The sequence below is a fragment of the Cricetulus griseus genome, chromosome 4, assembly GCF_003668045.3.
Source record: "Cricetulus griseus strain 17A/GY chromosome 4, alternate assembly CriGri-PICRH-1.0, whole genome shotgun sequence".
NCBI lineage: Eukaryota > Metazoa > Chordata > Mammalia > Rodentia > Cricetidae > Cricetulus > Cricetulus griseus.
In genome coordinates, this window is record NC_048597.1 from 83,038,472 (window position 1) to 83,051,530 (window position 13,059).

The 13,059-nt window shown below is 50.0% G+C and overlaps 1 protein-coding gene across 1 annotated transcript; it reads left to right on the forward strand.

Moving 5' to 3' along the window:
• Nucleotides 1-1,539: 1,539 nt before the first annotated feature.
• Nucleotides 1,540-2,768, forward strand: LOC113835473 (GS homeobox 1). The gene is made up of 2 exons (XM_027413781.1): nucleotides 1,540-1,951; nucleotides 2,377-2,768. Exons 1-2 carry the CDS (start codon nucleotides 1,540-1,542, stop codon nucleotides 2,766-2,768), a joined length of 804 nt encoding a protein of 267 aa, XP_027269582.1.
• The last annotated feature ends 10,291 nt before the right edge of the window (nucleotides 2,769-13,059 follow it).

Genomic DNA, 13,059 nt, shown 5'->3' on the forward strand with positions numbered 1-13,059 from the left:
TTGGGCAGCCTTGCACTGATTGCCCCACCCCCATCCTCGGAAATCTTCCCCCTTCCTGGTCTCACGATTCAGTTCACGACTCAGAGCAGGTGACGGCAGCGATTTGTAAAATCGAAAGTAGTAAATTCGAAATATTTATGCTAATTCCCCATTGTATGGAAAACGCCACCGGAACGGAAACAGCTCTGAAACCGAGGATGATTTTTTAAAACTGAAGATGTGTACACAGAGCGGGGCATTTGAAGTTGTTTAACCATTGTGTAACCAAGGGGAAAGAAGCAAAGGGCAAGCGAAGCTGGGAAAGACAGAAGACCGCCCTCTCTTTCTCTCCAGCCGTGGGAAGGCCACGGTTCCGAGGGCACCCACGACTCTAGTGGAGTGTGCGCGGGTGGCGGGTGGAGAGTGCGCGCGCAACGTCTGTGCGAGTCTATACCATCCACACCAGCCACTTTTGGTGGGGTGGTAGAGCTTCAGATGAATGACTCGGTTTTCACTCCCCACGCTCTGTATCCATCCACGTTTTCAAAGTCCACCCATCCCGGTATTTGTTTTGTTGTTTTGTTTCTTTACACCCATGGCCCTGTTGTTGAAGGAAAGGACTGGCTGACCACGGTCCACCGAACAAAGACTAGGGATCATAGGCAACACTAAAGTTGAGACCATTTGAAAAATTCAGAGAAAACAGAAGAACAGAGATGAGGGTAGTCTTGAATGAGGAATAGTGAGCCCTTCTCCGTCCTCTGAGAACCATGTTCTGTCTACAATGCTAGTAAAGAAGGGACTCCACAGGTGGGAATGATGGCCTCTGCTAGGACGTTTGCAGGATGCAGAGTAGAGCTGGGAGAACTAAGAGAAAGCAATATACTTGATGTGGGTGGGTGGGTGGGGGTGCTCAGGGAAGAGGTAATAGAAGGAAAGGGACCAATATCAACTGGGCAGAGGAGATGGGTCTGTGTCCACGGGGATCTGTGGAAGCGAGGCAGCACGGGTGCAAAATCAATGAGATAAATGGGCCGATCGCCAGGGCAAAGCCAAAGGGGAGTAAGAAATAAAGAGAAAGAAAAGAATATTAAATCGCGGGAGAATGAGAAAATAAACCCGAAAAGGGGAGAGGAGGGGGCGAGTGCGCCTGTTACGGCGTGGGTGGGGTTGACAAGAATAGAGTACATTATGCAGTTCATTTAGTTAACAAGTGAAATAATGAGGAAGCGTGCAGAGAGAATGCCAAGAGAAAGGGCACAAAAACCCTATTGAGAGGCCCCGGCCGCTCCTGGCGTAGCCCATCACATGGCAATAGTCCTATTTAAGCGGCGCCGCCGGCGTCTTTCAGCACCACTAGCGCTGGCCAGCACCTCGCGCGCTCCGGGCGGCGCCCGCAACAGCAGCCGAGGTGACTTCAGCTCCGGCTTGAGCCGCGCGTGGAGCCTCTGGGGCCCGGGCAGCTGCGGGAGACCGCGGCCGGGGGAAGCGAGTGCGGGACCCGCAGTTCCCTCGAGTGCGAGGGGCGGGCTGGCGGCGGGTGGATCGCGCGCCGGCGCCATGCCGCGTTCCTTCCTAGTGGACTCCCTTGTGCTGCGGGAGGCCAGCGACAAGAAGGCGCCGGAGGGCAGCCCGCCACCGCTCTTCCCCTATGCGGTCCCCCCGCCGCACGCGCTGCACGGCCTCTCGCCCGGCGCCTGCCACGCGCGCAAGGCCGGCTTGCTGTGCGTGTGTCCCCTCTGTGTCACCGCTTCGCAGCTGCACGGGCCCCCCGGGCCGCCGGCGCTGCCGCTACTCAAGGCGTCCTTCCCTCCCTTCGGATCGCAGTACTGCCACGCGCCCCTGGGCCGCCAGCACTCGGCCGTGTCTCCTGGAGTCGCCCATGGCCCGGCCGCGGCCGCAGCAGCTGCCGCGCTCTACCAGACCTCCTACCCGCTGCCGGACCCCAGACAGTTTCACTGCATCTCCGTGGGTAAGCGGGGTCCTCGCGCGAACTGGCCTGGGAGAACCGGTGATGGCTGGGGGCAAGTGGGCGGGCGAGCTAGGGATAGGGCAAAGGTGCGCTATGACGGCGGTGAGGATCCTGTCCCAGATCCTCAAGGGGGGCGCACAGCGGCGGACTGGGACAGGACGCAGGAACCGGGGTGAAGACTGAAGATCCTGGGTCTGGGGCGTCGTGGGGGGGGGGGGTCGGCTTCAGGGAATTCCAGAAAGAGATATTAGGGACGACCTAACAGAGAATAAGGCATTCTGTGACTTGGCAAGGAGGTACCCGCCTGTGGATCGTGGTGAATGGAAGGGGTGTGTGCGAGAGTCCAAGGTTGAAGCCAGCCGTAGCTCAGCGGGAAATTAGGCCCACGGCTCAGACGTTTGATGACTTCTCTCTGGCTCCTCCAGACAGCGGTTCGAACCAGCTGCCCAGTAGCAAGAGGATGCGGACGGCGTTCACCAGCACGCAGCTCTTAGAGCTGGAGCGGGAGTTCGCCTCCAACATGTACCTGTCCCGCCTGAGGCGCATCGAGATCGCAACCTATCTGAATCTGTCCGAGAAGCAGGTGAAGATCTGGTTTCAGAACCGCCGAGTGAAGCACAAGAAAGAGGGCAAGGGTAACAACCACCGCGGTGGCGGTGGCGGCGGCGGAGCTGGGGCGGGGGCCGGCGGGGGCGCACCACAAGGCTGCAAGTGCTCTTCGCTCTCCTCGGCCAAGTGCTCTGAGGAGGACGACGAATTGCCCATGTCTCCATCCTCCTCCGGGAAGGATGACAGAGATCTCACAGTCACTCCGTAGGTGCGCCCTTCATAGGACCACCCCCCCCCCGCCCCCCCCGTCCTTCCCAAACCTCAATGACTGGTTCCCCAGGCACCCGCTGCCAATCGATGGATTTTGGTAGGGCTTTGCCGTGGTACCCAGCTCTAGACAGAGCTGAGACCCTAGCAGGCACTGTCTTCAGACAGGCCCTGTTCCTTAGGCTCCAGAGTGTCTAGGAGGACGACTCCAGGCACTGAACCCAAGTTCGCTGGGTCCCCCTCCCAGGACACAGCCTTCCCCGGAAGCATGCAGGCCCCAGCCCAGCGCCTTGCTGGCCTTCGGCGCCTCCTCGCCAGCTCATTCTGGGCTGGTTCAAGCTTCCTCGCTCCCGAAACCCTCTCCTCCTTGGTCAAGCTGGGCTTTTCACTCCGCGAATGGCTGTTTGCTTCCCTTTTAACATTTTTTTTCCCTAGCCCTGAACTCTTTCCCCACAGTGGTCGTTTATGCAACACGTTTATGAAGTAAACGTTTCCTTTTTCCTTTCCCTTCCTCCTCCTCAGGGAGCCTTTTCCTTCAGTCCGTTTGTCCCTTGACCAGGGACAGTCCTTGCTGTTCGAAGTCCTCTTAACAGAGAGGAATGTCCCCCATGGTATTGTGTTGGGAAAAGACTTAGTTTGTTTCCAACATGCTCTACACTCCCTCAAATGAAGACTGATCCTCTCCCCATCCTCCAAGTCCTGAACCCGCTGGGGACTGACTGTGTAATTGTATGGTCTCTGTAACGCCAGAAGATAATTTATTTATTTATTTATGTACAAAATTTTAAATAAACTTTTTTTCTTAGAAATTCCTCCGCCTTTGGGTCCCTAGGTTTAGAATGTGGGCTAGGCAGACACAGGCATGGGGCGTAGCAGAGGTCCAAGCGCAGCTTCTCACCTTCCAGCTAGCGACACACTCAACCCCTTGGAGCTTCCCCGTTATGCTGCAGCGTCCCAGTGTTCTTGTGAGGGCCCCACATGCTGTGCCCTCGGCTCTCCGGCAAAGGATGCGATACTTTGGTGGCTAACTCCAAGTGCAGAAACCAGAGATCCACCTCTGCAGCGCTTACATTGACCTAGCTTTCTTAAGAAAGGGCGCTCCTTGGTTTGCTTCCAGGCAAAAGGTCCCTGCAGTGGCAAACGATTCCAGGTGAGATTTCTGGCGACCTAAAGCGACCCCACTGCTGGGAGATGTAGGGAGCCAGCCCCTGGGGCTGGGAGGCAGACCTCATGTTTTGGTCAGTTCTATTAGAAACCCCATAGTCGCTGTGCCGTAGACTCCACTCTAGTCTTCCTTGGGAAGTCTGTGTGGGCTTTTTGTGCGTCTGTGTTAAGTGAGTTTGTGCATGGAGTTTTGGGGAGAGACGGTGAGGGCAGTCTCTGGACACCCAATGGCTGGTATTTCTGCAGTCAGGGATTAAAAAATGAGCAAACAGTGGATCCAGGTGCTACTCCCAGAAGACTTCCAATTTCTTATAGAATACCTGGGATCCTTCCTTTCGTTTTAGAAACCCGCCGTTCTGCTAACACAACCAGAAAAATGCCGGGACTGGCTGTATCTAGGCAAAACATTTCTCATGGAGAAAAGACATATAGCTGGGGTTGCTCAACTTTCGTTGCGCTTCTTGTATTGAAATCAGGCTCAGTGCGTGGGTCTCTCTCTCCAGTTCCCGGTAGATCAGCGTGCGCCCCCGGGGGAAACCACTTTTAATTCTCCCCTTTTTACTCAGGACAGCGAGGGGAACCGTTGTTCGCTTGCTCCTGCCCCCTACCCCCATTCCCATCCATCCGAACTTAAGTCTCACTCGGACTAGCTCTCTATCCTCCCTGGAGCAGGCACGGTGCCAACCTAAAGGCAGCCAAGGCTCTCGGGACGTATGCTGATAGGATAGTGACTGACATTTTGTTGCTGGGACTACTGCAGTGCCTTCCTGGCTGGCATGACCACGTAGGGTGTGTTGAGCGTGTTAATGAGCCCTTCTGCCTCATGAAACCCACCAGTGCGCCTTTGGCAAGGATTCAGGACTGCAGCAACGACCCTCAGTGTGCAGAAGTGTGTGCAGTGGATCCGAACGGCTCCAGGTCTTCACCTGGATTACCTGAATTCACGCGTGGCTTGTGCGCAAAAGAACAGACTCCGTGGAAGGCCCCTCCACAAGAAACACAGTTTCAAACCTGCGGGAGAACGGAGTTGGGAGAGGGAAGCCCCTAGTCTCCACCTTTATTTGGCATCCGGTAGTCTTGTTTCTTCGGTTCTCAGAAGCCTGCAGAAACCCATGACGGTTTGTGGTGCGCCTGAGTCCAGCCGGTTCAATTTCCCCAGGAGCCAAGTTTCTTCCTTTGATCTCTTTCCCGGGGCTTCATTCTCCTGCCAGTCTCGGGGCCCAAAGCGCTAGGCTTTTGGCATTCTGGTGGACGACCCTGGAGCTTAGTGAGATAGAGCGCAGCCGGCTCCTGCCAGCTCGGTCGGTCGGTCGTTCCCTGGACCGTGGTGAAGCGCAGGGAGGAAAGTGCCTATGGTAGCGAGCAGCCTGGCTCGTCGTCCTCGCCCTGAATCACAGTGATCCACATCAGAGCTACAGGATTCCGCTCACACTGGCCTGCAGCCTCCGGCCTGAATGCAGAAATAGTCTGGGTTTTGTAGCGACCTAGTCTAGAGGCTGAAGTAGGGGCCAAAGCCGTGCCTCCGAGCACGGGTTGGTGTTTCAAACCCCATCTGGGAAACACAATCCAGCCTTTAATCCATGGTTTGAGTTAAAATTTGAAATTTGTAAGGCAAATTGTAAATTAGACTCAAACCGAATGATCAAGATGAGGTTTCCTGTAAATTATCACTGAGTTGGGGAATCTACAAACAGATCACCAAGTTTCTTTCGGTGACAAAGTCCTTTCCCCATTAGTGTTTAGTAGCTAGGAGTTTGGAGGGCTAGAATTCACTCTTGGCTTTGCGGTCTATTTCTGCCATTTACTTAAACTGCTAGGTTTCTGGGCGACATTGAAGGATAGAATTCACAGAGAAAGCTAAGCACGGATGCCCACCAGATTCTAGTGAGAAATGACATTGTCGTTGTTGCACTGAAATGGTTACAGCAGTGTCAACATCTGTAGCAAGAATGTGGTGAGTGCTGAGTTATGACTGCTGAGGTGACCAGTCACACACAGAATTGACCTTCATGAAGAGCAAGAAGAATCCCAGCACACAAACTGGGTGAGGTGGTAGTGCTTGCTCTGATCCCGGCGCTGGGGAGGCGGAAGCAGGAGGAAAACTGGGAATCACTTCAAACAGGGCTCCTCTCCCCATCTTCTGGTGGACCATCTCCTCCACCTCACCCTGCTGATGAGTCCCTTAGGGGCATGCCTTGTTCAGGGATGCATCCATTGCCTCTACTGCCAGTAGATCTGTCTGTCTGTCTGTCTGTCTGTCTGTCTGTCTGTCTGTCTATGTATATATCATCATCTGTCTATGTATATATCATCATCTGTCTATGTATGTATGTCTCACTTCTGACAGTTAAGGATTGCTGCCAGTCTCCTGGAGGGCAGGACTCCTCCTTTTCAGACTGAGAACCACTAACATGGATCTGAATTGTCCCCATTGAAGTCCCAAATGACCAGGATTGCACGGCCAGTTCTGAAATTCCTAACCCCTCTCTCTCAGTTCCTCTATCTCAGACATGTGGGGTGCTGGACCTGCACTGTGGTGTAGTATGCAAGCAGAAAGGGGAAAGAAAAATGGAGGCTGGGGGTGGGGTGGGGTGAGGAGCAGCCCAACAAAGACCTCTCTTCTCATCCTGGGAGCTGTTCAGGGAAAAGACTGGGATGCTAGAAAGCTTGCTGGCTGAGTGGCTGGCAAGACACCACAGTCCACCCATAGCTCACTAGGCATATGGCTCAGGGCTTGTAGATGCTTGAGATTCATGAAGCAAGGACTGTCCATAAAGTCCATGCTATCTCACAAGAGAAGCTTTTGGGAAATTATTTTAGAAATGGAGAAGTGTCCCAACAAATCTCTCTGCTCCCTTCTCCTGCCCTCCGTTATGGCTCATCTTAGAGTACATGCCAATTTTTAGCACTGCTTGACAGTCTGAAGCCAAAACTCAAGTCCTTTTGATTAAGGCCTCTCATCTTCTATTCGAAGACAGACACTTTGGAAAACAGGGACCAAAGAGGGCCAGTGATATTGCTCAGTGACAGGATGCATGATGGTCATGTGTAAGGCCATGGGTTCCAACCAGAGCCATCAAAAAATTCACACACATGCTGGGTATGGTGTCCCAGCACTAGGGAGGCAAAGGCAGGCAGGTGGCTCTCTGAGTTCGGTTCCAGGCCAGCCTGACCTACAGAGTGAGTTCCAAGACAGCTAGAGCTGCACAGAGAAACCCTGTCTTGAAAGGCCAAAATAAATAAACAAACAAATAAATAAATTCACATGCACATACCTGTGTGTGTGTTGACAGCTCTTGACTTTTTCTAAGAAAAGCAAAGATGTAGAAAGGTTTGGAGGACTGGGGGCATAATGACAGGGGAGGGCCTGGAGGAGCTTCAAGGACACGAAAAGAATCCTGGGTCCTAGAGGATTCTAAATATCACTCTGTCACCAGTCTGTGTTTCTTGGGGTCGTGTGCCCCCCACTCACAAAATCAGGGTATGGGTTTGTTTAATAGACTCTTGCAGAGCCAACTTCATCCACAGACTGAACAAGCAGTTCCAATCAGGCAACACCTCACAAATCCACTTTTCCCCAACCTCTCATGGAATAAGTTCCTAATACGGTGGTCTTTTGTCCCAGGCCTGAAACATAAATAGAACTCAACCACGTATATAATGTTTTTATATAATACACACACACACGATGGAGCTTACTTTATAAATTAACCACGAGACTAATCATTAATAGCAGACAATTTATAAAAATATGACAATAAAAGTTATTTTAAATCTGTGAATTATTTAATTTTGGAATTTTGTATTTAAATTTTTTGGCTAATTTTAAACACAGGTAATTGAGGCCAAAGCATATACAACAGCACATAAAGGGTGACTAATGAACTAGTATGTTTGTGCGTGTGAGCATGTGTTTTGTGTATATTGTGTGTGCTATTAAATAGGCTAAGCCAAAATGAAGGGGTTTTTTTGTTGTTGGTGGTGGGTTTTTTGTTATGTTTCTTTGAGACAAGGTTTCTCTGTGTAGTCCTGGATGTTCTGATTCACTATGTAGACCAGGGTGGCTTTGAACTCCTGACTGTTGGAATTAAAGCTGAGCAACACAATGCCTGGCACAAAAATGAAGGCTTTTAAAATATAAGAAAAACAATGAAAAGAGGGCCGAGGCCATAGCTTAGTTGCTACAGTGCTTCCTAATTTGCATGGTTTCCATCCCCCTACACATCCCATATACAGCATACAACAGGAGTAATCCCAGCACGGGGGAGGTAGAGGCAGGAAGACCAGAAAGTCAATGTCACCCTTGACATTGTGAGTTTGAGGCCAGCCTGGGCTACATGAAGCCCTGCCTTAAAAAAATTAAAAACAAAAAGTGTCTGGTGAGGACTGGAGAGATGGCTCAGAGGATAAGAGCACTGGCTACTCTTCAAGAGGTCCTCAGTTTCAGCCTCAGTTCAAGAGGTCCCAGCAACCATGTGGTGGCTCACAACCATCTGTAATGAGATCTGATACCTTCTTCTGGCCTGAAGGCAAACATGCAGACATAACACTGTATACATAATAAATAAATAAATCTTTAAAAAAAACAGTGACTGGTGAATCTAAGGAGACTAGGCTAAGTCCACTACTTTTGTCACCCACTGCAGTGCTAACCCTGGTGTCCTATACTGTCTTTGAAGCTCAGGAGAAGGATGAGGCCGGGGATTTCTGACAGCAGCTTCTGGGCTCAGTTCAGTGAGTGAGCATTCTCAGCTCACGGGGACAGATGCCCCTGCCATGCCCAAATTGCGAGGCATTTAGGTTTTTGGTCATCCTCCATTCTCCTTCCAACCCCTCTCAGGGCCCCTCCTCTTACCTCATCCCCTCTCAATTTCATATCCTCATTTCACAGTCTACTGAGATCAGTCGGTATTGTCCGTGTGTGTGTGTGTGTGTGTGTGTGTGTGTGTGTGTGTGTGTGTGTGTGTTAAAGGCTGATGGGGTGCATGCATGCATTCAGGGGTATGGTAGGTAAGGATGACATGGTCTCAGGAGTCCTTCCTGCCCTGCCCCCATGAACAGACTGGGCCTGAGTTTATAGTCAGCCAGCATTTACTTTGGGGACCCTTACAGGGAGGAGTTTCTTCTATTGGTCCTGTCCATGTGTACTGGATGGAGCACCCACTCCTAACATTACTGTGTTGCAGGCATAGCCCCTACTACTGCAGAATGTAACTACATTAGGAGATAGGGTCTTAATGGGGCCATAGGGTAAGATGTGGTCATATCCAGATTAACAGGAACAGGAGAGAGGAGGTCACAGGCACAGTCAGAAAAGGCTCCATGAGGGCTGGGCACCCTGTTATCTCAGCACTGGGAAGGCAGCAGGTTTAGGGACTAGGATTTCCAGGCCAGCCTGGGCTACATAGTGAAATCCTATCTCAAAAACCAAAAACAAAACCACATGGAGAAGATAACAACTGCAAGCCAAAAAGAGGGCCTCAGAGGGACCCACACTGCTGCCACCTTTGCCTTGGGTTTCAGCTTTAAGAACTATGAAACAATAAATGTCCCATGTTTAAGATGCCTGATCTACGGTCCTTTGTTAAGATGGCCCTAGGTGAGTCATAAAAGTTCTCTCTGAAGTCAGGCTATGTGACAAACATCAGTTTTGTCCTCGTTTGTTTCTGCTCAGCATCCACTTCCCTGAGATCCTTCCACCTAGATTGTGTTCTGTCAAAACTTAAATCTTGCTGGGAGGCAGTAGAGCACGCCTTTAGTCCAAGAGGCAGATGCAGGAGGATTTTTGAGTTCAAGGCCAGCCTGGTCTACAAAAAAGTTCCAAGACAGACAGGTACACACAGAGAAACCCTGCCTCAAAAAACAAAACAGAACAAAACAAAACAAATCAGAAAAGAGCATCTACTGTAATAGACACTTGGGCCTTAGGAAACATCACTACCAAGTCAAATAGAGGCTAGATATTAGCTGTCCACCTCACCTGGTGCTGGGCCTGGGGCCAAATATCTGGACCTTTTCCCCAGCAGCCCGAAGTGAGAAAGGAGTAACTCAGGGGAGCATGCCATGTACCAGTTGTTCCCTATTGAGCCTCCACATGGTGGCGAATGACCAATGGTAAAGTCATTGTCCCAATGGACATCTCAGAGATGGCGGTTAGCTGGATGCCCACAGCAAAGACCTTGCCTAGACCCCACTTTCCTTCTGTTGGCTTCTAAGCCATTTTCCCAAAGACTTCCTTTTCTATTTAACTAGTCAGAATTGGCTTCCATGGCCTGTAACCAAGAATTGGAAGTGACTCAGTAACTACATCACGATCAAGTCACTTAGAACCTGCACAGGTTGGTGATTAGGCTGTGGGAAGCAACAGATTCCTCCTGGAAACCAGTTGTGTCCTGATAGGTGGGTGGATAAGTCAAATTCACATAAACTTCTCTGTTCAGGGCTCCTTGAGGCATCTGGGTAAGCGTGATGATGGGGGTATCCTTCTGTATGCTGTGAATATATGTTTCTCTTATTGGTTGGTGAATAAATGCTGATTGGACAGTAGCCAGGCAGGAAGTATAGGTGGGACTACCAGACTAGGAATGCTGGGAAAAGGAAAACAGAGAGTTGATGGGGAGATGCCATGTAGCCGCCGAAGGAGTAACGTGTCGGAACATTAAGGGTAAGCCACAGCCTCGTGGCAATACATAGTTTAATAGGAATGGGTTAATAACTAAGAGAGAGCTAGCCAATAAGAAGCCTGAGCCATCAGCCAAACAATTTATAATTAATATAAGCCTCTGTGTGTTTATTTGGGACTAAAGGGCTGCAGAACTAGGTGGAACGAAAACTTGCACCATCAGTGATGACAGGACAGGAGTCACCATCCAGAGATGATCCAGGGTCACAGCTGGGGCAGGACCCACCTCTCCTTGGCACACCCCAGCTCTCTGGGCAGTGGTGACAGCCTTCCTCCCCGTTTGTACTGAGAAGCCATGCATATCATCCTGTGTGGGCTGTGACCTTTTGAGTGGCCATCCATGTTATACATGGATTCACTCAGCTGTGCTCTGACTCCACACATTCACCATGAGATGGGTGCCCCTCTGCACAATAGTAATAACCTGCATGATTATTGTAAACATATAATGATATTGTAAATATGTTGGGGGCTTTCTATTTGATTTTATTTGGGTTTATAGACCAGGTAGCCCCAAACTCTTTACCCTCCTGTCTCTGATTCCCCAGGGCGGTTTCATCTCTAAAACACATACATTTCAGTGATGAGAAGGTTTGGAGTCCTCAGCACTTTTCGGAGTGTTAGCATCCCTGAGACCAAAAAGTTTGAGAGGGGCTGAGGCAGTGTCCTAAGTATGATCCAAATTGATGTTTTAAGAAAATGATCATTTTATGCATTCAGGTGTTTTTTCTGTGTGTGTGTATGCCTGGTGCCTGCAAAAGACTAAAAGTGGCATCAGATCCCTTGGAACTGCAGCTAAAGGTGGATGTCAGCTGCTATGTGGAGGCTGGGAACAGAACCTGAGTCCTCTTTAAGGGCTGTCAGTGCTCTTAACCACTGAGCCATTGTGGCAGTATCTCTGAACCCCTGTCTTACTCCTTCTAATGACTATAAGAAGCAGGATCCAAGTGAAGGGAGGGGGCACAGAGGCTGAGGGGCTCTCAGCTCCATTCCAGGGCCATGTTCTCAAATGTACTCAACTACTGCTTCTGGCTGCAGGTGGGCTCAGTGGTGCATTGTGTACAAGGACCTGGGCCCCATTTCTAGCACTAAAATTTACAAAGGAAAATTTAAGACTAACTCTGTGAGCCACAGCCTGGGTGCCCACTCAGTTTCATAGTCTCAGAAACCCTGACATCATGCCCTTCCCTTCAACTACCCAATATTAAAGCCTAATAGCTACAAAAAAACATTTTAAAATAATCTAATATTAGCCAGCGATGCTGTTTCCTGTATTCCCAGCATTTGGGTAACTAAGCTGGAAGAGAGTCAAGAATTTGAGGCTAGCCTGGGCTACATAGTAAGATCTGACCTCAGAAACTCAAACACAAACTCAATCAGCCAGTAAGTGAAACACTTGCTAGATCTGAAAGGGCACACATACCACCCCATCTAGAGGACTTTCCTTGGGTTCCAAGGCTAGCCAGGGCTACACACCAAGACCCTGTCTCAAAGCAAAAGCAAAAATTTTGAGAACGTGATAAAAAAACTATAAGCCATTTTTAAAGTTGCGTTGAGCACAGTCATAATCTCTTTTTTATTATAAAATATTATAATTAAAATATTTTCTTTTTTTCAGATAGGGTTTCACTATGCTGCCCTGGCTGGCTTGAATTCATAGAGCTCTGCCTGCCTCTGCCTCCCAATTCACAATTTCTTTTTATTTGTTTTGTTTTGTTTTGAGACAGTGTTCTCTGAGTTGCCCTGGCTGTCCTAGAACTCATTCTGTAGACCAGGCTCAAACTAACAGAGATCCACCTACCTCTGCCTCCCAGGTGCTGGGATTAAAGGTGTGAGTCACCACTGCCCAGCTCACACTTTCTTACTTTATATAGGCAAATCTGACTTTGGGAACAAAATGCCAAGGAACCCACATCTAGTCACTGTCAACAGCATTAGTTCACAACTGTTTTTGTTGGGTTGGTTTTTGAGACAAGGCCTCCCTGTGCAGCTCCGGATGACCTTGAACTCTCCACATAACTGAGGTTCTTAGACCTCCTGCCTTTTCCTCAGCACTGGGATTACAGGATGTGTCACCACCCTGGCTTTCAGTTCACACCTTGTTATTATTATACTCTTAAAATTGGCAAATGCAGGCAGTGGCTATGTGTGGTTCTACCTCCTATGCCATTTGTCCAATGGCTGTATCTTTGCAGTGCTGAGGACCAAACCCAAGGTCTTGTGTGTGTTAAGCAACTGCTCTACCACTGAGTCACACCCACAGCTCCAATGTCCCTTAATACCATCCTGGTCAGGCAGCTATGGCACAACACGTGGAGGCATTCGGAGCTCTGAGTTGGAGGCCAGCCTGGTCTACAGAGTGAGTTTCAGGACAGTCAGGGTATTCACAGAAAAACCCTGTCTCGAAAAACCAACACACACACACACACACACACACACACACACA